Source organism: Prosopis cineraria, unplaced genomic scaffold, assembly GCF_029017545.1.
Source record: "Prosopis cineraria cultivar Desert tree isolate PC_DT_omini unplaced genomic scaffold, ASM2901754v1 PC8, whole genome shotgun sequence".
Classification (NCBI taxonomy): domain Eukaryota; kingdom Viridiplantae; phylum Streptophyta; class Magnoliopsida; order Fabales; family Fabaceae; genus Prosopis; species Prosopis cineraria.
In genome coordinates, this window is record NW_026555339.1 from 2,050,747 (window position 1) to 2,077,194 (window position 26,448).

Below are 26,448 nucleotides of genomic sequence, written 5' to 3' on the forward strand. Positions count from 1 at the left end.
GAAGTGACAGGTGGTGTAGGCTGCCGAGTGGCCGGTTAAGAAAAATGAATGGAACATGTGAGGGAAATATTGTGGGCCGTGGGCCCATCCTTCCAAAGAAACATAACCCTCAATTGTCGAAGATATATTATGATAAACGGAACAAAAGAGGTGCTTCAATTATTTCAGCGGCGAAATGGAAGCCCTCCGTCCATAATTTCTCAGCCAAAGTCTAATGATGGTCCTCAGCTCCGTCCTCAGCGCCCCCACCATTATTCTATGCTCTTATCCTCCATCCAATTATGTACCTCCCTCTGCTCTCACGTGTCTTATTATAAAACATCCTCAATCGCTTCGTTAGAACTTACAACAACAACAATAATAACAAACTTTTATCTCATTAAGTGAGCTCGACTACATAAATTATAAAATATTATTATGTTCTATCATTTATTAAGTTTTTAAAAATATTATTAATTAAAAGATCACGTTCAACAACTTTTAAGAGTATTCTCTTAGGTCTTCCTCTATTTCTCTTAACAAGGCTCAAAGTTATATATTTCATTTTTTTCACTTGTGCCTCTCATGGTCTTCTTTATACATGCTCAAACCATTTCGAACGATTTTCTATTATTTTTTTCTCAATAGATGCTACCCTCACTTTTTTATATATGTGCTCATTTCGAATTTTATCTTTATGTGTATGTCCGCACATCCATCATAACATTCTCATTTCTGTTACTCCAACTTTATGCTCTTGCTGTCTCCTTAAAGCTTTCACTACTATATAACATAGTCGGTCTGATAGTAATATGATAAAACTTTTTTTAAAATTTATTATGCACCTTACGATTACAAATTTAAAATTAAAACTTAAAAGAGATCATATTTAAAATTAGGGGTGTTCAACCCTTATCCTATATCTTGTCTTTAAAAATGATTGGGCTCAAGTTTTGTCTTGTATCCCATCCCATAAGCTGTTCCATTCTAGTAGAAGTTAGGACAGGATTGAGACGTCCTAATAATTACTTTAACAACCCTTGCTTATATCTGAGGTGTTGAAGTTATAACTTTAACTTTAAGATCTCTTTTTATTGTTTTCAACATATTTCTAAGAGGTGTGCGGCGATCATTTTTTTTTCATAATGTGAATTAAGTTTTAACAAAATACCCATTAACAAACATATACGAATGAAACAAAAAATGTGCATAAATTCAAATTTAATCATCAAATCAGATCATCAGTTCATATTACAAACTCAAATTAAACTATAAGCTCATAATAGTTATAAACTCATATTTAAATTTTGGATTATAAATTCATATCATAATAGGTAGCAACAACCATACATACATTTTAAAAATAAATTTATTAGATTACTTGAATGGCAGTAATCTAGGTTTGTGTTTTTAATTCCTCAAATCAATTTTAATAATTATGAGATAAGGTAGAGGTGTTTACTATTCAAGTATTAAAAAAAGTAAATAAAAAATTTATAAATAGAAAATATAAACAAATAAACAATAAAAATAACATAATAATTGATACATATAATAAAAGAATTATATATATATATATATATATATGATATGAGGATGGGACAGTCTTCACAAATGTCAAGTCTCAATTTTTTGTTGGTTGAGATAGACCCGTATTAATATAATCAAGATAGATATGGGTTGATCAAAATAAATACAATTTTAAACACCCTTAATCATGAATTACATCTTAACAAGTTATAAAAAATTACATCAACCTTTAAACAGAGGTGATGTAAAAAAAATTAATCAATACACTACTTTGTAATTTATAATAAGAACTATATTTCTTTAAAACGTGTCTTCTAATACAGATTAAAGGAAATATGCTTCACGTAGTTTTCCCCCCTTAAATCAACGCCCATATAATCACACACACACACACACACACACACACACACACACACACACACACACACACACACACACACACACACACACACACACACGACCTCCGACCACATCCTCTGTAATTTGCAATTTTAAAAACTTACACATGTCCAAAAACATTCAACTACTTTGACGGCATCCAAAATTCAATTTTCTTAAATAAAATATTAAATATGGAGCCCCCTTTTCCACTATCCTTTGATCGTACGTACAACAGTTTGAAAAGAGGAATTGCATTGGTTAACAAAACATTCTTTCACATGTTGATATTACAAATTGAATTTTGTAATATACATGTGAAAGAATGTTTTGTTAACCAATGAACTGTTGTACGTACGATCAAATCCCCTGCGGTCGGAATAATGACTTTGGTTTGGATTTTGTTAGTTGAAAGGTATCATCGCTTGGCACTTATCTACTTACGGAACTTTCAAATTAGTAGGCCGTGTCTGCGAAGGTCAGAGAGCGGGGTTTGTGTGTTATTAGTCGATAATTTTTAGGAAACACACCATTATTAATTTCTATAGGTTTATCAAATTTTCTTTTTGGGAGAATCACACTATAAGTCTTAAAAAAACAAAAAACTTACATTTTGGATTTAATCGAATTTGAAAATTCACTACAATTCCAAGCACAAATTTTTGTCGGAGCAAAAATATAACTTTTTACAAAGTGCAATTTTTGTTGTAGTGTTTCAATATTTTCAGTCATTATAATTTTAATAAGATTATGTGATGTTTATTATTCAAGTTCCTATAATTCAGTGTTTTCACCATTTTTAATTTTTATAAGAATTAAAAACAATAAAAAAATTATAGAGACTAAATGTGAGATTTAATAAAATTATAGGGACTAATGATTATATTTTTTCTAATTTTTATCATTTTCTGCCAATTGGCCGAGAAACACAGATTATATAATATAAACTAGAACACAAAATACAAAAAGCCAATCTCGCACAACATTCTAGGGAAAAATGTCATCTAAGGACCTCAAGAAAGTTTTCATCAAAGGCCGCACTATTTTAGTTCCTATATGGAAATAAGATTTTATAAGAAAAAAATATAATTACCCTTAAAGCTTAATAAAATTTAATGGGTTATTTTTAATTATGTATAATTAATTGTTAAAATTTAAATAGATACTTATATATACAAGACCAATACTTATATAATTAAAACTGTGTTATTAGTTATAATCACTTGTTAAATCTGAATTGGTTGTGATTAATCAGGTAAAATTACTTATCACATTCCAAATGGATGCTTACTTATGCAAGACCTATACTTATACAATTGAACATGCATTATTTATTTTTGCAACTTACTCATTTTTAAATGGGTTATTGTTAATTACTTACGATTTTATATCAAAATTAAATGAATGCTTGTTGATGCATCCATAAAATTTTATAAATATTTTGATATTTTCTAACAAAATTTTATTCTCATAGATATGTAAGAATGTGGTGAAATTTTAGATTTTAAAGTTCTTTTTTAATATAAAAACTCTCTAGAAATCCTTATATTTTTCCAAGTCCTAATTCCAAAAAAAAAAAATCACCGTCACTAACCCTAACCCAAAATAAATCGGGAAGAAGAAGCTAGTTGCGCTGCCACCGTTGAAAAAATAAGAACTCCGGCAACAATGTCGGAAACAAGGGATAGGGCTCATTGATTTGCTCTCCCGATCACATCCCTTTTAAAAACAAAACCCGACACTGCCAGCATATCAAATCAAATCAAGTCGAAAAAAACACATCAGAGTCCACCACCCTTTTTACCGTAGTAGAAAAATTGAATAGCATTTCAAAACTATCCCCGTCAGAATAAATACCCACCACTCTTTCCCTTTAGTATATTTGTTAACGTCACGTAACTTGACATGGTGGTTCCGTTGCTCCAACACAAGCCTTGCATAGTGCCCGGCAACTGTTTTAATCTCCCCGATTATGACAACTGCTATCTCACTAATAAATATAAATAAAACTTAGTCCACTCAAAAATTAGATGTCACAATACTTGAATTCAGCCTTAACATTGCCAAATAATCTCCTTTAGATTGAAACTAAATTCAACATAATAATGTTAGATATTCAACAATTATATTAAAAAATAGTCCCCATCGCCTTGATATATGATCGTGAAACGCTGAATCACGAAGAATTAAACAAAATAATTAGATTGCAGTGTAAAGCAATTTAAGTCGTTTCTTAAAGAACTAATTGCTTAACAATCAAATTAGGAAATTAAATGAACAATTTAAACAAATAAAACATTCAAAAACGGGGATTTTTATAGAAATTAAATTCACTAGTCAACGTAGACATCAAAATTTTCTGACTAATAATTAACGCCACAAGTGATTGCTATAGTGGATGTGACTAGTTAAGATTAACCACCAACTCGTAATTGCCCTCAGCCTCTTCCAAAAAATCAATATCTAATCCGAAAATCCTCTTACCTGTTTCTACGGAAAATTCCTCACATAATCATCCCAGAAATAAGATATTGTTAGAACCAATGCCATTTGAAATCACAAATTAACATCAACCCAATAATACTCACAATTTAGATTTTTTAAAGGCACATAGAAAACAGAGCAACACCAATTGGTCCAGCTCATGCATTTCGTTCCTTAGATGCTAGATTAATGAATAAGTCATCCACGAGCTCCAAATCAACAATTACAAACCAAATTTCAACTCTAACGATCAAATCGGTAAAATGCAGAAAAATAGGGAAAAAAAAACTAAGGACAAAATAGATGAAATGAAGAAGAAAACTAAATCAAGTCTGTCATATTAATCCCTGGACTCTAATTGCAGCATCAGGATTTTGACAGTTACAAAGATGAATTAGTGGCTTGTGGCTGAAAAAAAGTAGTAAAAGTAGGAGGAAAAAGGGGGTTAGGAAAATGCAGTACGAGAAGAAAAGAAAATGAAGTTTGGAGGCTTACAGCTCCCAACCACGCCTCCTCTAAATTTTTCCCTAGAAGAAAAGTCTAAACGACTTCTAAAAACTCAAAAAGAAAGCTGTATCAACTTGGAAAGGGAAATTGTTATCTCTCGCGAGCATAACCACTTTGGTCAAATCTGTTCTTGCATTCATACCTGGCTGGCCTAGCATTATCTCTGGTTGTAGTAGCTCCTTTTTTCAATTGCGTGTGCTGTTCAATTGGCACTTAGAGATATTTGGACAAGTGTGGGTCATCTTGCTGGCATCTAATCACCATTGCATTTGAAAATAGACTTGATTTCAAAAGTTAGTCAATGGCGTAACATTTGGAACTGATATATGCCAGGAGCATAGGTTGCATCAACTGATGAAAGCTGTTGATTTTGTTCAGTGGCTGACGTATTCAATGGCAGGGCGGCCTAAGTCTCCTGAATTTTACCAGGCTTTCGGACTACTTTCACAGCCTTAATTCAACAAATTGTTTGCAATGGTCGCGACTTTCCTAGTAATAGGGGTGGTAGCTTGTAGCTGAGAATTTTCTGACCTTCCATGGGGAGAGCATTCCTGTGTATGTTTCTTTGGATCTTGTTTGATATATGTAGGAAATTGGAAATTGGAGAGTCTTCGGCACCTATGATCAGGATGGTGCCTCTTGAGTTTATGTCTTTATGATTGGTAGAAGAGGTGTGGCTACTTCAATATTTTGTTAGTTTTGTGTTCTTCATGACTTTAGTATCAGCATCAACATGAGTATAAAATAGTAGTGTTATCGCAGTGTCTTAAATTTTGAATGGGTCAAGATTTTCACATATATCAAACGGTCACGCTTATTGTGCAAAATGAAAAGAAAAGCCTGTGGTTGTCATAGAGATGCTCTTTGGATTTTGGAAGCCTATTTAAAGATGAAGGGGAAATTAGAGAATCAAACCTTTAAACATAATAATTCTTGACAGGTCTATGTTCAAGGAGGTGCCATGGAACCTTTAAACAGAGCGTTCAGGTTAATTTTTAGATGGTTCAAATTTCATTATATTTTAAACATGTTTTAATTTTAATAAATATAGAATTTAAAAATATTGTCATTTTTTTTAAAAAATTACCGTTTAAAAAGTTACAAAGGAAGATTTTAAATCTGAAATGTCTAAATCTAACTTGGCTGATCAGTCGAAATTTTACTACAAAGATAATCATCGAATCCAGTCAGTTCAGAGTCCTCCCTTCATATGATCCTGGCACGGAAATTGTTTTATGAAGGCACTCAAGCTCAAATACATGTGAGAACTCTTTAACCAAAGATTTGTGAGTGATGTAAATGAGAGTGGCGTCATCTAAATGAAGCAATTCTGCTGTCGAGCCGAGTTCCTTCAGCAACTCCTTGATACTTCCGACTTGACGATCGCGTATTCCGCAGGGGACAATCCAATTGAAAGGAGTCAAATCGGTGGTGACATTGAGGGCTAAGCCATGATAGGTTATCCACTGAGATACTCGGATCCCTACTGCTGCCACTTTCTGGTTTCCTGCAACATACTTTCATGAGAATATGCTAAAAATAGTCCCAATGGTAAGCATAATTGAATCCTTTCAAATTCAAGGGTCATGATATATGAAACTAGAATCTTCGGCTTATGTAAGGTTTCAAGCCTGCAAGTGTTAGTTCAGCCGGGAAAAAAAATGATGCAATAAAATGAAATATTTTCTGACCTGATGGGCATGTGGCCCGATGTTTTTGCTGGCAGTTAGAGAATTTTGGCGAGACAGAATATAATGGAGGGATGAAATTAAATCGAGGAATTAATATTCAAAGTGGACTTGTTCCACATCAGCGAAAAGGATTGAGACACTAACCAACCCAGACCCCAGTTAAACCTTCAATACGTGAAGCCTTTATTGAAAATGTTGAAGAAAGAACGCGGATGACGATTTCCTCCAAGCTCCTGAGGTACCAATGAAGATCCATCTTGTGATTTCGGAGATTGATAATGGGGTACATTACAAGCTGCAACGCAACACCAAATTAGGATTCGTGTAAAACATCCAGGTTCTTAAATCTTAATATGCAGTTTTTTCTATCAATTCATTTCAACACGACGCAACAGGCAATTTTGAGCAAAAACCTGGCCAGGGCCGTGGTATGTAACTTCTCCTCCTCGTTCAGTTCTATAGATATCAAAGGGGGCATTATCAATGTCAAACTTGAAGTTGTCTTCGGAACTGCCAGTCCCTAATGTATAAACTGGTGGGTGTTGCAGAACAATGAGCGTGTCCGTACATTCTCCACCTCCTATCTGCGCCTTCTTTTCCCTGACCAGCTCCTTCTGCCATGACCACGCCACTTTATACGGAATTTGCTTGTGGTGCAGATCGATGAGCTCGCAGCTGCCCAATTTCATGATTACAGTCAAGGCAAGGAAGAAGATTGAGCAAATAGCGATAATAGATTAAGCAACTCACCTCTTCCGCTGGGCATGGAATGCAGGGATATATGAGACCTGCTTCCGCGTCTTGCGGGGTGGTAGTTTCGTGTGAGTAAGAGAAGGAAATGCGAGAGAAGAATTAGAGAGCAAGAAGGTCATATAGCTTAATAGCACCTGCAACTGAATATAGACGAATCTCGGCGAGGGCAGGGGCTGAGGCCTGTGGGTGACGGAGCAATCTGAGAGAGGTTAGCAAAGTGACGGGATCGACGACACTCCGGCGATAATAACGAGGAAATTTTAGTGGGAAATTATTAAAAATGACCCATGATGAAGTTGTTTAAGCAAAAATACCAAGATCGTTCGAGTCAATTGCCAAGATAGTTCAAGTCAATTGGCCCTTTTATCCAAATAATTTTACTATTTGATCCTTCTTAACAATTTCTCCAATTTTTTTTTATCCAACAATTTCTCTAAATTTTAACCGAGGGTATGAATATGATGCTTGGGATCTCAAAACATGTACATAATTTCCCTATTCCCCTTTTAAGCATTCAGCGATGGCAAAGAGATGAGAAAGAACGGTTAATAACCTGGAAGCTTCTTCTTCTTCTTCTGTTTTTTTTTTTCTCCTTTTTTGGCATCATCTCTTTGTTTTTTCCCCTAATGAAAAACTATTCTTGTTAATTTATTTTAATCAGGGCATCGCCAATGGTAGAAGTGTCATCTGACGTCCTCATTGCCAAGTGAATTGATGGTGCTTTTTGTCCACAGTTGCTTTCATATGTTAATTATTTAACTAATTTTAATTAAAAAATGAATTTTGTTAAATAAGCATTATCGTTTTAACTTTTATTACCGAAAACTAAAATTATCATGTGCCTAATTTATTAAAATAATAAATTTTGATGATAAAGATTTTTTTAACATATTTTACTGTCAAAAACTTAAAAATAATCATGTTATTTTGTTAGATGAAGGGAATTTTGGATAATTTACATTCTTATTCTTCTTTCTTTTCTGCCTCTAATACAAATGAAACATTCTTTCCCGTCAAACACCTCTCCTCTCATTTCCATAGTCAACCAAACATTTTTGGGAGCATACTTTCCCTTTCCTTCCTCCCTCTCTCCCAATTTACTTTGGGAGAACTAAACGGGGCCTATTCCTGTTTCTACCATTTTCAGTTTCCTTTGACCAGACATAAACTCCTGCCAGAATGTTGAACATATACGAATTTAATGGAAAGGTAATTTTACCGAGGATCATTTCCTTGTTTGACTCTATAGAATTCGATGCGAATGATACTATCCACATTCACCGTTCATAAATAGTGCACCTACATAACTTTCATACTTTTGATGATTAATGTTGTATGCGTGCAGGCCACAATGGATGGCCGATTTTTGACTTGGCTACCGGTAACAAGGATCTGTGCATCACGAAGCCGATGGTTGAAATAAATATGAACTTCTGCCCGTACCTTTTCCTTTCTGAGAAAAATTAACATCCCTCAGTCGGGAAAAGACAGCGATAGCGAACGAAGGGCACGTTCACTCCACAGGCCGTCACCAAGGCTTTGATCAGGGCACGTTCTCATCGTCGAAGCCCGCACCTACACTTGTTGGCTAATCTTCTCTAAAATTGATTCTTCTTTACCACAGACATATGTCCTGCCTCTCATTCCTGCTGTCGGCTTAAGTGTCATCTTTTTTTAGGGATATTCGAAGAAAAAGGGTCAAGATTTCTGGATCAAAGTTACGTAAAGGTAGAATTTTCAGAACCTTTCTCAGTATTGACTACTTAGAAGCTGTGCATTTCTTCTAATTGAGAGTGAGCAGGAAACTAGGAATTTAATCAAATGCACAGGCAGCGATCTTGTTTGTTTTTCTGGAGCTATCCTGACATCTTCAGCTTGCATTTCTCTCTCCCAAAGCTTCCTTGATAGCGTCTTTCAGAGAAGCAAAATGCCCAGGGTAGATTACACATCTTCAAACATCAGCAGAGTACACATTACTTCTGCATCACTAATTCAAATTTTATTTTTTTTTATCTTTTCTTTTACTGCGTTATACATGATTAATATCGGTTGCTCTGAATATAATGTATGCAAGACACAATCAAAACAATGAGACCCGCATATCAAATTCGCGTTAAAACAAGTGGGGGGTCCTTTCAAATCATTAAAACAAGTAATTGAATCAATATAATTACATACCATGGCAGTAAAAAAGAATGATTAACCTCAATAATAGAGAGAACAGAAAACTTTACATGGAAGCCAAAATGCCCTTCATCTCTGCAACAGTTGGCATCGTTTCTGTGGGGTAAATCTTAGCAACAATCTGGGCAAAATTTTCGTACTTATCGAGAAACTCTTTCTGCAATAATTTTGGGGGTAACTACATCAGAAACCATTCCTCTTCACACACAATATCAACCTACATGTTCTCTTGCATAATATTTCCATCCACAAACCTGCACAGATAAACCATGTGTGCAGGTTTGTAAATGAAAGATGTGCGAGCATCGTTATATTTTCTTACTTTCCCAGCTAGTATAAATGCTTCATCTAGTTTTCTTAATCACTCTTGCTACTTTAGTTTTTTACATGTGTCATAAAGTTTGGGCACCTCTGCAGGCGATATTCTAATCAAAACCGGTTGATTATGAAATTTATTCATATTAAAAATTCCTTTTGCCTTATTTTTTTCATAACCGTAATTCAATTATGTACTACACCATTCAGACATCCTCAAAATATAACAAAGTTCTTTATCCTCCCGTCAATTTTCAATTTTATTTTCTTTTCACCTATTTTTAAGTTTTAACATCACATATTTCAACCAGACTGCCAAACTATTCATTCAAACCTTCAAAAACAGAGCTTTAAAAGTAATATTTTTAAGTTAGAGATCTCAATTGCATTAGTTTGACATTTTCTTTTAAATAGAATAAGAGATAGTTTTCAACCAACTTCAATTAAGCAAGCCTACCTTGCATTTATCCCACAGGGAAGGTAACAGTTCCTCCGAAGTCAAGTTCTTCTGCAATTTCTTATACATTGCAGCAATGGACTTGTCAACCTGAATAGGAAAGAGAAGACAACTGACAAGTTAAGTTTGGCCCATGAAAATCCCTTCTGAAAGATGTGTTTGCTTACCCCAGATAAACTTGATTTTAACACCTTTCGTAGATCCATCTTTGACAAACCAAGCTGGAAAGGAATCTGGAAATGAAAGAGAATATTATGCAATTGTGAACATACGAAGTTAAATGTCCAGAATAGTAATGTGACGCTTGGTTTTCTATTTAGTTCCCACACGTGAAAACTAAGATAGCAACCAGTTGTCTTAGAATTCCGGATCCATAAAAGAATTATACACAGCAATAACCACTAACCTCTTCAGGGGCAACCGTATACAATAAGTCCTCAATCCTTTTAGAAAACTGGAAAAGACGTTCAAATTGCTTCCCAAGGAAAAATAGGAAGAAAGGAGGAGGCTAAGTGAGTCCAACATACTACATATGTTGTAGTGTTTGACAAAATGACCAGAAAAAGAAAGAAAATCACTTACATAATAAATAATCATACTAATATGGCGTGCGCAAGCTTGTTCATAGGCTTCACTAGCCTGATGGTAAAACTTAGCCAAAGTCGATACAACATTGGCAAGATCATACAAACTGAGCAAAATCAAAAGAGCGTGTAAAAGTCAGTGTCTTCCTTTCAAGATCAACATAAAAGAAGGAATAGATACAACTTCCTCTAGCAAGGTCAGAAAGATAGGCATTCACCTATTTTGAAATGCTGCATAGTTCTCTAAAAGAAAAATATCTGCATACTTTGGATCTGTTTGTGCAATTTTTTCCAAAGTTGCAAACATTATGCTAACCTGGAAAGCAAAATTCACACCAACAAACAATGTACCGATATGGATTATTGCATCTTGTATCAGAAAAACATGAAAACAAGAACAAAAAAAGGTATAATGAAACGAAAGAGTTTATCACTTGAAAACAAATGACTCCTTATTACTAGCAGTAAACAATTAAAATGGCCCATCAGGTTTCACCAGGTGCTTAAACACTATCAAATCTAAACTCAAAAATGACTCTTTAGTGTGATTAAGCAGTAAAGTGAACACCTAGGTTGCACAGATACGGGTACGAGTATCGGATACGATACGGCATGATACGGTGATACGGCAAATTTTAAAAATTTTAGGATGCAGGTACGGGAATATATAAAAAATTTATATAAATATAAATAATAATTCAACTATTAAAAATGCATACAATTCAACCAAATACAAAGTAACCACAGTGACATTCTTTTTGTAGCTCATTCATAAAAGATTTACGGGCTGTTGAATTAATACTTCCCTCAAAATTATTAGTTGCAGCCATATCTAATTAAAAAAAAGAAAAAAAACATAAATTAAAATAAGACAGGACCAGAACCATTGAGAATTATACTCAAACTAAGTTTAAAATAAACAGAGAGCAACAGGTTCTGTGCATATGGAGAGCAAGATATTAAATGAATAATATAAATAATAATCAAACTTTTAAAAAAAGCAACAACATAATAAAATAATAAATATACTTCAGTTTCATGCTATCATAGTTGGCAGAGAAGACGAGTGAGATATTGAAACAAAACTCAAGAAGGCAGAGAAGAGAGAAGACGAGACAAGTGAAGGACGAGAAGTCGAGAACCTCGATTGGACCGACGAGCTGAGCAACCACAGAGGACAGAACAAGACGCGACTTGCAAGTTGAGAATGGATGGGTTCACGACGGCACAAACAAGAAAGCACGGACAGGGACGAGAGCAACGAACGAGACTGGGGAGAGATTGCAGGATCCGAAAAAGTTCGAACTGCTGAATGGTTTGTGAATTAAGGATTTAGTCAAATTTTTTACGCAAAACGCAGCGTCCCGCGTAGCAGCTGTGTCCGCCTCAAAGCCGTATCCCACCGTGTCTAGCCGCGTCGCCCAAAAAAAAAACTTGTCGGACACGGACGTACTCGCACGGAGCGAGTGTCCGTGTCCGATACGTATCAGACACGGATACGCCACCAAAATCGGCATATCCGTGCTTCCTAGGTGAACACTACTTCCTTTTATGGAAAAACTTTTGAGAATTCAATCAAAGGGATCTTTTTGTTATACACGATATACTCAATTTATTTTAAAAGTCCCTCACCCATTGTATAACCGGTAATTGTTTACACATTAAAAGAAATATATTTGCATGAGTGCATGTGGCATATGTATGACAAAGTGAAGTAGCGTCAAGAACACTCTAGAAGATATGGCAGGGATAAATGTTTGCTTTATCTTGCACTAAAGCATTTTGCGTCTTGCTTTAAGCCTTTAACTAGAATGCTTTCTGTGACATTTTGTGTAGGGAAAATAGCAATGAAGGATCGATGGAGGGAATTTATATCAATCAAGAACTACTTGTTTTCTAAATCAAAATGGAAAAAAACCCGAATAAATTGATATTAATTTAAAATAAGTTGTTAAATTTTGAATGGATACTTGTTGATAAAAAACTAACCTAAATTAATAAGTATCCATTCGAGTTTTAACAACAAGTAATTTTTAACTGATATAAATTTCCTCCAATGGTCCTTGATTGATATTTTCCCTTTTGTGTATCTATCCATCATGATCACCACAAATAGTTGATAGCAAATCAGTTATTTAAGGGGATCACTCACAAATTTTGTGTATGCCTTGTCAACCAAATCCCTAGACTGGCCCTGTATGTACTGCTCCATCCGTGTTGCAAGGGTTGCAAATCTATGCCAAAAAAAAATTAAGAAAACATATGATATTGATCCTTAAGAAATAATAAAGATATTACATACAAACAAGAAAATAAATAGTTTAACAGTCATTACTTCCTGCAAAAATTGAATCTCACAACAGTTTCAATAACAAAACCAAATTTTTTATAGATATCAGACGCATGCATGTAAATATAACGACTTTAACTGTCAAAAACCAAAGCAACATGGTCTGAGGCCAGCTAAGCACCCAGCTAAAGTTAGAGACTTACAGAGGTAGACATAAAATGTATAGCGTTTAAACTCAAAAAAGAAATTTACTCACAGCAGGGACGAGAATGATTGACTTGTTAACAGAAATATTAAGAGCTTCAAGTCTGAGAATACAGGATAATCAAAACATCAAGTAAAAACATTGCTTTTGAATGAGGTTATTTTTCTGCGATAGCATAATATCACTTCGACAACAAAAAGTTGAAAAACTGTTTTCACTGCCAAAGGATAGCCCTTTTAGAACTAGCAATTAGTAGAAGTAGCTAATGCAGTTCCAATATGACTAGGATCAGAAAGTACTGTAATCTCTGAGCAAGAGCTCAAGAGATGGTATTAAGATCCTCCTACAGTATCAAGGGAAAATATAGTTGTAGGTCCATATTTCTCTCTGAAACTTGACAAAAATGCAGACCAAGTACCTGTCTATCATACATAAGAACTTGCCTTTTTTGTGCAAAAAGGGTCAGGGATCCAAATCACCTGGGAATATAGGATAAGACCCCAATTTGGCGAACATTGCGTTCATTTCTTTCAATTTGATGGCAAGCTTCATCAACAAACTGCAGCAAGATTTTCTTAATTGGGTTAGCTTCAGCATACATTTGATGCAAAAGCAATTTTCATAGTGTTAGCCACATACACGGCTGAACTGCATGGATATCCTAGACTCTAGATCACCAAGCAAAAGGCGAACAAACCCTGCTGCATCTGCTTTCTGACCAGAGAGATAGCGCTCTGTTATTCCATGCATTGATATGCAGCGCAAAGGATCAATCTTATATGCCCAATCCACTACAGCATAGAAGTCTTCCTGTAATAACATAAAGCAGTTTACTATCAGTAATTTCATATGCCAAATAACAAGCCAGAAATTATAGGGTTAAGGGTCATTTTTGCCCTCAACTTTACCCAAAGGCTCATTGGGCATTCTAAACTCAACAACAGGTCAATTTTGTCCCTCAGCATTAAAGATTCCTTTCCTCGTCACTCTAACATTAGCTCACCGTCTTCTCACCATTAAGGGGCCCTACGTTGCATTTTTTAATATTTTTTTATTTAAAATATTTGAGTTGAAGGTGTCCATTGATCCTTTGAGTATAAGTTGAGGGGTAAAAATGACTCTTAACCCAATAAAAAAATATTAAAAATATTAAAAAATGGTGGGACTCACTGATGACAAGCGAATGTTAGGCTTTTTTAACGTCAGGGTGATAAGAAAGGAAATCTTCAACATTGAGGCACAGAATTGACCCATAATTAAATTTAGAGTGCCTGGCGATCCTTTGGGTGAGGTTGAGGGTCAGCAAAAATGACCCTCAACCCTAAAAATTATATAGAAGTCCTAAACCCTATGGAGCAATATGTTTATCAGTTTTGCCAAGTAACACCAAATAGCCCATGCAGAGTCTAAGAAAATCAATAATATTAACATCTGATAGACAGAGTAAGCGTTGTCTTTCATTGGTGTTCTAAACACCTGCTAGTTCTCACTTTAAAGGTTATGTTTTGTGCCAGAGATACAGATTCCTGGAAGCTAGATTCCGCTATGGGTCTAGCTGTCACTTTGCACTATTCTCTTGCTTTCCAAGTTTTCTCTGTAGGATGCAAATGCAGACTGTTTATTTGTTGATAACAGTTTCCTTCAGAGTATCAATTCAACAACAATTTAGTTGTTTTAGTATCCAGAAAAATATTTTAGAGAGAGATACAGAACAAGACACTTCAGCTGGAAAAAGACAAAAACAATGTTTTTTCTCTAGTCAACAACAATATTGTGTAAGATCAGAAGATGCAAATACTTTACATCACAAACATAAGAAGCTCGAAAGGGTAGAGCAAATTCTACACATACTTGGATGCCATCAAGCAAATCCTGGAGTGATTCATTTAAAGCCACAAGCTCAACGGAACTTTTACCTGCAAAATGAAACAAATTATCAAATTGTGGAAAAAATGATTGTACCAGAGTAAATCAATGAACAATATATTTTATATGCACTTTAAAGAAAGGCTATCTGCAGAAAGTATGGCACATGTACCAGGCTTGCGGTCATTCTCATCAATATCCATAATTCCTAGATCATCATCATTGGCATCATCATCATATCCAGTTTTATTACCATTTACAATGCCACCTGGAGGAACTAACGTGGGAACTTCAAAGCACATAAAGTGTGCAAAGAATGAGCTCTGCAATTCCAGACATGAAAAAACGCCTTAAATACAATAATAATAACTATGTTTTGAATATCAATGAATACTGAGGACTTCTACCTCATCCACCAGAAGCGGGATAAAAATCGTGAGCATCTTTGCATAAGCCTCAGAAACTGTAGAAGTGTCAGCAGCATTTACATTCTGACCAGAACCTGTTGAACCTTCAAGCCAAACAGTTGGATTTCTTGATGCTTTAGTGCTAGCACGAAGCTCATTTGCAAACTCACGAGCCTGTGGAAGAATGCAAACAATTCAGATGCTATACACACACTATTCTACAGAAGCATCAAATTAAAGGAACGGCAAATAAAACCTCCAACTAGAATTCTGGTAACATAAAAAAAAAATGAAGGAAACAATGACCAGTTAGCCAGGTCTTACAACATTAGTAAACTTCAATCTGAAGCATCTCCAATAGCACAACTTTGCAAAATCTCAAACCCTATACGGGTTACACTATCTTATGTTCCTTTTTGCACAGGAAAGATACACTATTTTCTCTGGTTGGTTTGATAACCCTTCCACCTCATTGTTTTTTTCTCCATTTTATTCATTTTCTTTAATGCTATCTAAGTAGTCACATTAACTAATTGTTTTCAACAAGCATATTCATCAATTCCAGTTTAGAGTACAGTCTTTCTCCTAGCAAGAACTTTAATCTGAGATAATTAAGAGACAAACAACATGCATGACTAATTTGTAATTTCAGACCTCCCTGCGAAGAAGCAAGTTAAGTGAACTGCAATAAGCTTTCCTCAGTGAACCCAAGCAATTTTTATCCAGACTCTGCAAGTGCACAGCAGTATACATCAGAGAGAGAGCTAAGAAAAGAAGTGAATAACTATGTAAATGCAAGATGTTGGAAGTTAACCTTTAAATGCTGCAGAAGTCGTGCATATGTCCTGCATTTGTACCGCAAGTCTGCATGATCAGGCCTCTTCAACTGTCCACGCTGTTTAAATCAATCAGGCTGGGATGCACTTAAATTTCCGTGACTTCAGACAATGCAATTTTAGTAGGACTTTAAATCAAAAATACCTGAGAGAAATAACTTCTATCACTTATCATGAAATCCACCAAACTAGCAAAATAATTTCTCAAGAACTCTGAAGCTCTCCTAACAAAGGTAGATTTTAACTTTTCAAGTTCCGTACGCTTTTCTTTAACCTGTTGGAGTAGAAGGAACCACCATTAAAAAAGATAACATTAGGTCCCATACATATAAAAAGTATCCAAAAAGCAAGAGCACTCTATTGGCCGTGATGCCAAAATTCTCCCAAGATTAATTGCAGGTGAAAGGTGACAGGAGTGACTAATCACCATTATATCACAAATCAATAGTTAGATAATGAACAAACTGCCATAAGATGTGTAATAAACATTTTTTTAATCTTTGCATGAATGGTTTTTGCAGTAATCTTGACCCCTGCGATTACTTACTCCAATTAACTCGTACTCAATACACACTCCATATACATGCATGCATGTGTGCCAGGTCTCATGAACATGTCAGTTTTCAAATCTAAAATTCTACTTCAAAAATTGAATTTTGTGAGAAAAACTAAAAGTGAGCTAGAGAAAATACAGCTCTCATGTTGGCATAAGCAGGATCCAGATAAGGCACTTCAAGACTGCGCAAGGCACCAGTCAACCATTCACATGCTTCAACATTTTGAATCATTCTTGCCTCATCAAATGAACCTCCTGTCAGACATGCTGCATACTACACAATGAAAATGCTTACATAATTACCAAGGTAAGTTAGTCAAATTCAAAAAATGATTCAATTCACCCACTTAAGGAATACCTCAGAAGGGACCTGCAGTCGCTCAACAAGCTTATCAAGCTCCTCAATGAGGGCTTTGTTATTTACAGATTGCATTTCCAAATTGTTGTTGCGAGTTTCTATCTAAAAATCACATAAAGTAATGTGACAAATTAAGAAGAGATCATTCCATAACCAGAAAAATATCAACTGCAAGATTTAGATAATTCTCATTTAAAGCAGAAATAACTTTCATAATACAACAACAACAACAACAACAAGCCTTTATCCCACTAGGTGGGGTCGACTACATGGATTGCAAGACGCCATTGTGCTCTATCATTTATCAAGCTTTTAGGAATATTATTAATTAACAGATCGCGTTCAATAACTTCCAAAAGTGTTCTCTTAGGCCTTCCTCTACCTCTCTTAATCGGACTCAAAGTTATATGTTCCACTCTTCTCACTGGTGCCTCCCTTGGTCTTCTTTGTACATGCCCAAACCATCTCAACCGATTTTCTACCATTTTTTCCTCAATAGGTGCCACCCTCACTTTTTCGCGTACGTGCTCATTTCGAATTTTTTCTTTACGTGTATGTCCACACATCCATCGTAACATTCTCATCTCTGCTACTCCAACTTTATGCTCTTGTTGTCTCGTTAGAGCCCAGCATTCATTACTACATAACATTGCCGGTCTGATAGCAGTGCGATAAAACTTTCCTTTAAGTTTATTAGGCACCTTACGATCGCAAATAACTCCTTTAGCTTTTCTCCAAGTAAACCACCCAACTTGAATTCTACGTGAAATATCTCCACTGATTTCGCCATCATTTTGAATAATGGCTCCCAAATATCTAAACTTTTTCACTTGAAGTATAATTTGATCTCCCAATTTCACTTCCAAATTATTGTCGAATAGTCTTTTACCAAATTTACAATATAAATATTCCGTCTTACTTCTACTTAGACGAAAACCTTTCGACTCCAATGTCCTCCTCCATAACTCAAGTTTGCAATTAACCTCTTCTCTTGTATCTGTTATAAGAACTATATCATCCATGAAGAGCATACATTTCGGAATTTCCCCTTGAATATGTTCCGTCAAAACATTTAAGATCAAGTTGAACATATAAGGACTCAGAGATGATCTATGATGTAGTCCAATCTTTATCCCTGATGCAGAAATAACTTTTATACTACCACAAAATAGCTGCTTGCCAAAACAATCATCATAATGACCTTGACATAAAAAGAAAGATATCTATTGCCATTGTCATAGGCATGAGAACCCCCCCCCCCAAAAAAAAGGGGGTAGAGAAAGGATCAACGCATGCATTGAGCAGCAACCAATTTCAAAAAAGACCAACACAAAAAGCAAATAGCAAACTCATAAATTTTTGTCCATTTACTCCCGCCAAAGTGCCAAACCCACTAAAGCTAGTCAACAAAAACAATTCCAAAGACACACCCAAGGTTCATCAAAGGCACCAAATAGTATATCTCAATTAAAGGTGCAAATGGATAGTAAATGAAATGGAAACTATTTTCATAAAAAAGTGCAGATAATTCAGTGTCAAGATACAGAGCCTTTTTTAACGTATTTTGATACTCCTTTTATAGTTTTATTAGTATTTTAATTTTTTAAGATTCTCTTGGAACCAAACATGGAAAAAAATAAGTTTATCAGATAATTCAGTGTCATCTACCAAGAAAACAAATGAAGTAACACCACAAAGACTTTTGACACAACACTGACTTACTGACAAAATGATTAATGCATGAACATGCTTTCAACAGGGAAAGTTAAAAAAAAAAAAACTAAACAGATGAACAATGATTTGCTTGGGCACAGCCATCACAAACATTGTTGGGCAAAGTACGTGCCCAACTTCACACATGCAAGACATTACCGATTCAATATCCTCCCTCATGTGCCGAAGTTTCACATTGAAAATGCCTAACCATTCATCCATGTCTTCCACACAACTCATTGCTGTGTCAAGCCCTTGCAACACCTGAAGGCATCAATAAATGAACCATGAATAGGACAAGAAGTTCAAATATTTCCATGAAAGCTAATAATGAGTAACCTCAAAATTTGTATAACATTATCATATTTTTTTTTATCATAGAATGAAAGCTCTAACGGTTTGAAGTGACAGTCTCAGTTCAAGTATCAGCACTAATTGGAAGCCTCAAACAAGGGCTAAAATCAGGCTAACTAGGTAATCTCATGCAAAAGTCAAAGTCAATAGTGAGGATACAAAATATCATTTTACAATCTTACAGTAACAGATCTAATGGTCAGAACAATAATGAGATACTTCTGCTCACGATACTGGCATGAGTTGGAAGCTCTAAGCAGTAGATAAAATCAGGTAAATTGGTTAGCTCAAGCAAAAATCAGTCAAAAGTGTTTAGAATGCTTATTGCACAATTTAGGCAACATAAAGGCTTAGCCAAGTCCATCCAAACTCAAATAGAAAACTTAGCTGCCACGGACCATATCAATAAAGGGATTTCTATACAGGGTCTTGCAACAAACAAGAATATTTACCAGCAAAAGAAAGGCCGTTTATTCTGCTAATCATACCTCTTCTATCATAGGTTCACTTTCTAAAATGGCATGCACATTTGCCGCTTCAAGAGCCTGGAGTTCTCTCTTCAACCTTTCAGAAAATTCTTCTGCTTCACCATTACCAATAACATAACTGCACATTTAAAAATTTTAAGTAGTTAGTAGTGTCCATTCAATTTGTGAAGAGAAAAAACATAAACCTGAATGCTAAGTGTGTTCAATCAACATAACTAATTGATTACACTTTTCCAACAGATATGTCACAAGAATAGAGTTCACTATTGGTTACCAATCTATGGAATCCCTGTGTCAACATCAACTATAAAATATAGACCAGCTAGCAGGACTCTAGAGTAGATTATTCCCCCATCTCCTATGAAATGGCAGAAATGCAGTCATCTCCTTTATTATGAAAAATTATACAGCTCTTCTCCCCAAAGCTAAAAAATATCCTGCAATTAAAACTGTTTTGACTGAAATTCCCTTAAATTTATAAAATAAAGACTTATATTAACTTGTTAAAATTTAAAATCATTTAAAAAATATAAAAGTTACTAATGACAAAGAATATACTCACAAAATATATTTTTAAGGAAACCTAAACCATTCAAAGACAATAATTAGTAATATTCAAACTCAACAATAACATGTGACAAGCACCCCAACCCTATACTGACTTATTCAAGGCGTAAAAAGAGGAGAGCGACAGCTAAATTGGTTAAAGAACTTGGGGGAAATGGGAACGCTAGTGAACTGTAGTTAGTTGAGGGAATATGGCCATTATTTAGATTTATTTTAATTCACTCAAGATTTAGTTGATTTTCTGACTTATTTAATGTCTATCTTCTCATTATAAATAAGGCATCAGTCCAAAGGAAGATACTCCTTTGGCTATCAGAACAAGTTTGTGAGTGAGAAACTTGCAATACTTCGTAATATATGCCATCCTCTTCCTTTTTCCTTAATTCTTTCTGTACTTACCAACATACAAATTTAATGTATTTTTAATAAAAGAGTTCAATAAATTCTAAAATTTTTTAAAATAAGTTGAATTTATTTATTTTTAAATATTTGAAATGGACAGTAAAAAATAAAATTTTAATAAATCTTAGAATAAGTTGAATTTGTTTATTTTTCAAATTCCTTAAAATAGGAAATATATATTTAATTTGTATTTTCAATAAAAAATACCATCTTTGGGGGTATTTTGGACAAATTGTTTTAGTGGTAGGGTACCTTACGGTCTTAGGGAAGAGACGTATGATTTTTCATAAAAGAATGCAGAATTGAGTAATTAAGCTATCTTCCAGAAAAGAGGAGAGCAATTTACACCTATTTTATTACATGTAACAAACATTATGTTCAGCGACAATATGGACTGAAAGTCACCATTCTTTCAATATCAACTACAAAATGTCAATCACCCTGGAGGACTCTTAAGACCCATAATGTGTATAAAAGAGGAGGGAAAGATGACATTTCATTGCAATGAGCCATCTGCCAATTCTTTTTCACTCACATTTGACTCCATAATACAATTTAAGCTGAAGAACAAAACTTACGTTCCCAAGAGAGCCTCTATGTCCTCTTCCTCTGCTTGTGAGACAAGCTCCTTTTCAACAGCGACTTTCATTTCAGGCTCTGTCACAGCAGATGCGACAGGAGCACCACCTTGTGGACTCCTTTGTATTGAAACTGGGGGAACATTTGCCTATCTCACAATTATAAAAATTATTAGCAAGAAAAAAAAAACATCTACAACAATAACTTGCAATTATGACTTAAAACCTTACAAGCTAAATGGCAATATATTTGGAGTGATGAGATAAACCACACACAATACAACATTAAGAAATACTAGGTACATATTTATTGTAAGTTTATACTGAATAGGACAAAAACATGCACCTTAGACCAGAGAGACAACTCCACAACATCTATACCAACAACTTTAGGAAGGTGACCTAGAAGATCTTTGGACATAGTCAAGATGCTAAGAAGGAGACGATTCCTGCAAAGAAAAAACAGAAAGTTATAGAGATAATTCAATAAACTCTCTCTCCTGATATAAAAATCAACTATTAAACTAAGCATTTTTTCTCAACAATAAAACCTGTCATCAATATTGCGCATTGTCCACTGAGGAGGAGCTACACTCTGGCTTCTGATGTTATCAAACCCCTATAAAATATACATTCATCACCCAAAGAATATCATATAGAAAGGCGCAAAGAAAAAGGAACTCCCAGAAAAAGGCTGCTTTTCATATCACTTCAGTGCCAGAAACTGAAAATAACATGTTTAGACCAACAGAGTTCCTCTATAGCATGGAAGAATGGCAATTACCAGTGTGAAAGTACATCCACTGGGATCATTTGCTATAACTTCCACTTTTGAAAGGTGCTTAAGCTTGTATATCTTTGCAGGCTGCAAGAAGGGGAAAAAATCAATTTTAGAATACAAAAACATGATAGTATCTTTAACCAAAGAAAATTCAGAGGGAAAAGGACCAAATTGTTAACATGTAGTGTCAAGTATCAACCAAGCCAATTCTGGTTTGTTTGTTTCTGCTACGAAGATAGGAAAAGCATAACTTTACTGATTATTATAAATTATTCAGATGGGCACCACAATATTTAAACTAACGTGAATAAAATGGAATGCTTAAAGGCCATTCTTTGGCCACCAGTGGCTTACTTTAAATAGAAGGATTGTTTGACATGGTATCAAGCCTTTTTGACCAAAGGGTCCAGAGTTCAGTTTACCATCCCAAAAAGAATATACAGGTTAAATCAAAGGTTTATTGAAGTCAGTATGTTCATGCACAAAGCACTTGAGACAGAGGGGCTAGCTTATACAAAATCATTTAAGTTTAAACATTGAATGATTTATTGACAAACAGAAAATGGCATAGCTATAGGTGATGGAGTATAAGAATTCACATCGTATAATAATTAGAGTTGTGACCTGTGATTCATTCGCTTAATAATTAGAGTTGTAATTCATTCTTGTACTTGCCCCATGCAGGGGCAATTACAGGAGGCTAATACTAACATGATTTAATATATTAAAATATCTCTGACAACATTAAAAATAAACAGACAGAACACCAGTAAGGCACCATAAAAAATATGCAGTACTTCGAGCAAAACCAAGATAAATTAATACGTTTTATATTTATTTATTTTTTTAAGGGGGAGTGACAAGCATAAGATGAGTGCGAAATATCAATATAGTCATCAGAAGTTTTTTTTTTTTTAACTAAAGAAGGGCTTATAACCCAGGATATTGTTCTTTTCCTGGAGATGCTCCAAAGAGAACAGATGGGGAAAAATTTTCCCGCAGGATGATAGGTAGCTTTGTTAGCAGAGAGAAAATACAAAGGAGAATTCATTGGTCTCCTCCAAAAACAAAGAAAAACTAGCAAATATTAAATAGGGGAAAACAATTGAAATAGGACCATCAGCTCACTACCACATGGACACTAAAATTAAGCTCATTCCAAAGAGAGGATGAGAGACTATTACCTCAAGAACACCTCCCGTCGTATACTTTAAGACTCGAAGAAAAGCAGTTTTTCTCTGACCTTTAGAATTTACTGCACAAAATAAAAAGATCTTAATTGTATGCCCAAAAAAAAAAGAAGAATTTAACAAGTTCTTATGTAGGTAACAAACAATAAGGAATGTATTCTAAGGATGCTTGCAATCAATTTCAACAAAATTAGCATTCCCTTCCTTCCCCATAACTCCAAAGCTGATAAGTCACTGTTTCCAAGGAAAAAAATTGATTTCTGCTTCTGTTTTTCTCACAGTCTATTCTCTTTTTGTTCGGCCAAGAGAACCCTACTAATACAAATTTTAGCATATATAAATTTTAACCTGCAAATATTTGGGAAAATCATGCTTTAATGTTGCCAAATTACAGTTTCAGATTCCTGGAAGACCTCATATATTGGGGATTTTACGACATGATTATCTGATAACAAATTATTTACAAGATGAAACTGTAAATTGCATAAGTTTAATCACTCAAACCTCAAGAATGACAAACTAAACCACTTTACCCATGGGAAGACCATGCTACAGCATTGCCAACTTGCACTCCAATTCATTAATTTCTTGTCAACATAGATAATCCAGAATGTTACAGGTTTCCAGTACAGTCACATTCTTTGGGGCAACGACCATATAAAAGCTTTCGTATAAAAATGGGGAGGAACATCGTATAAATTTGTCAGCGTCTTAAATATAAACTAAAGATCTCAAATTTGAATTTTAGATAAATTGGAACTAATTATTTTGGATGATTGGTTTTATCTCAGATTTGATTGAGAGTCCAATTTTAAATCGCAGGTGAAGGTGATAGCTATCTTATCCTTTAGATGTGAGCATCAGTTTGATTGACAAGAATCATCCTTGGGATGTCTATAAAGAAAGGATAGGAGTCTCTCGCATGTAAAAAATTGAGTCTCACTAGTACAGAGTGAGTGAGAGTTTAGGGTAGGTCGTGGTTTCTGTAGATGCAAAAAGGGGGATTCTGATGTAGAAATTGGAATAAACTAAAAAGAGGGAGGGTGGGATACCAAGCTTAGGACTCACAGATAACCTGAGATGAAAAGTCATCATCAAAAGACAAAATTCCATTTAAACCGTTCCCATAGACTCGAAGAAAAAGAAATGACAGAAACAAGTAGAATGAATTGTTGTACAGAGGATACAAGTCTATAAGTGTAAAAAAAAAAAAAAACTGCATATTTGGTCTCAGTGGTGAACCTAAAAGGTTTAACCCTAAGTCTTGGGGGTTCAAATGCTGGCGCGCGGAAGAAGAGAAAATTAAGTCTTCTGAGCATTCATTTTAGTCTTGTTCGTTCATATAATATGCAATCCCGAAATTCAGTTAAAACACAACCAACATGGTCTTAGATTCAACCGCGATAGGTAAATTTAATTCAGAGAAACAAAGCAGCAGGTTGCAGGAAAGGAACAGTTACGTACTGGAGAGAGCGAGAACCCTAGGCCTGGCCATTTGACGGCCCAGCTTGACAGACTTTCCCCAGAGCCCATGACTCTTGGCAACACGGATCGCCGTGACGACGTTCTCCTTGGGGTCCTCTATTGCAGCTTCACATGCTCGCCGGAGTTCAACATCGTCTACACTAGATTTCGCCATTTCTTATGTATCGCAGGCTTTCCGAATCCGACCTCAAAGATCCCAATTGAGGAAGAAGAAGAGGTAGACAGGATGGAGAGAAGTGAAGTATTTACATACCTCCTATTGACTCCTTTTACTTTGCAAGACGAACTCTATAATTAATTTGGTTTTTTGTTCCCAGTTATCTAATTAATTTGATTTTACCGCAAAACAACAGCCTCAACTGCGCTTCTACAATGTTACGCCTATACCATGACCTTCGTGAATATCTTTTTTTAAAAAATAATGTATGAATACAAAATATTAATTGAACTTTTGAAAAAATAAAAAATATTATGAAATATTAAAGAGTAATAGTATATGAATAAGGAGAATATCGTACTAGGCCGCCTTAAATAAAATTATGGCAAATAAGGCCCAAAGGAATCTAAATTTATTCTACATATTTAAAGGCTTTAAGTGTAAATATTTTTTTTCTATAACAAATGATAAAAGTAACCCTCACTTGGAGAAGGAAAACTAGCAAAGCTTTGACAACGAGGAGCAATTGAAGTTCACTGCATTTTCATCTTGGCAGAAAGCAAGCAAATAAGAAGAAGAGAATGATGAAGGTAATCAAGAGGAGGAAGAAGGGGAAAATGCACACAAAAAATATGGTGCTAAAAATAGCAGAGACGGTGGCGAATAGAATAAAAAAGATGTCCAAAAAATTCCCAAAAAAAAGAGGAAGAGAATACATTAGAAATAGATGACTTCATATATTGTTGTTTTCAATTTCATTGGCAAGTAAGAAGGCTTCGTGACAATGACATGAAAAAGTTTAGTGCACCATGTTCTAACAAGTTTTGTGAAATAGCCTTGCAAATGCAAGCTATTGCTACATATTTTATAATAAAAAAATATAATAAAATTTTATAGAGATATATAAATGATAATTAAGTTTTTTAAAATACTATATTTTCTTTTAAAGTCTTTAGATATCTTTCTAACATTAATAATTTTATGTTAAATAACTAAATTATTCATTGTTTAAAATATAGGTTCATGTGAAACGTTATGGTTTTTTATTCAATTCTTGTAATTGATAGAATAAAAGTTATAATTGATTATTTTTAAAATTTAGACTTCAATGATAAAATAAATTTCACATGTGAAATTGTTATTTCTTATTCAATTTTCGCTATTCATAAAATTAAAGTTGTAATTGTTCAAATAAGAGTTGTGATCAGGACTAGTTATTTTCAAAACTTATTTATCGATCATGAAAGAAATTTCATGTAGAGAGTTATAATTTTTTGTTTAACTTTTATGATTTACAAAATAAAAATTATTATTGCTTAGATAAAAGTGATGATTGAAAAAATGAAGCCAAGC

The 26,448-nt window shown here is 34.6% G+C and overlaps 2 protein-coding genes across 3 annotated transcripts; both read right to left on the minus strand.

The window, feature by feature from the left end:
• Window positions 1–6,013: 6,013 nt before the first annotated feature.
• On the minus strand, window positions 6,014–7,856 carry LOC129317072 (octanoyltransferase LIP2p, chloroplastic-like). Its single transcript, XM_054961409.1, has 4 exons — window positions 7,320–7,856; window positions 6,983–7,244; window positions 6,714–6,864; window positions 6,014–6,385 (listed from the first exon to the last, which is right to left on the minus strand). Exons 1-4 carry the CDS (start codon window positions 7,439–7,441, stop codon window positions 6,066–6,068), a joined length of 855 nt encoding a protein of 284 aa, XP_054817384.1. The 5' UTR covers window positions 7,442–7,856; the 3' UTR covers window positions 6,014–6,065.
• A 1,573-nt stretch (window positions 7,857–9,429) lies between these two features.
• LOC129317071 (exocyst complex component SEC3A) lies at window positions 9,430–25,226 on the minus strand. Of its 2 annotated transcripts, none has more exons than XM_054961408.1 (25): window positions 24,918–25,226; window positions 23,448–23,518; window positions 22,267–22,347; window positions 22,034–22,101; window positions 21,829–21,931; window positions 21,483–21,631; window positions 19,936–20,053; window positions 19,253–19,357; window positions 17,381–17,482; window positions 17,159–17,296; window positions 16,612–16,740; window positions 16,445–16,516; window positions 16,285–16,359; window positions 15,631–15,804; window positions 15,396–15,546; window positions 15,209–15,273; window positions 13,997–14,167; window positions 13,837–13,916; window positions 13,015–13,096; window positions 11,081–11,178; window positions 10,861–10,969; window positions 10,685–10,753; window positions 10,446–10,511; window positions 10,279–10,368; window positions 9,430–9,663 (listed from the first exon to the last, which is right to left on the minus strand). In XM_054961408.1, the coding sequence occupies exons 1-25, from the start codon at window positions 25,090–25,092 to the stop codon at window positions 9,553–9,555; spliced, it is 2,652 nt and encodes an 883-aa protein (XP_054817383.1). In that variant the 5' UTR covers window positions 25,093–25,226; the 3' UTR covers window positions 9,430–9,552. The 2 variants fall into 2 exon arrangements, with proteins under 2 accessions (XP_054817383.1, XP_054817382.1); XM_054961407.1 differs by having other exon boundaries at window positions 16,445–16,525; window positions 24,918–25,225.
• Window positions 25,227–26,448: the final 1,222 nt, after the last annotated feature.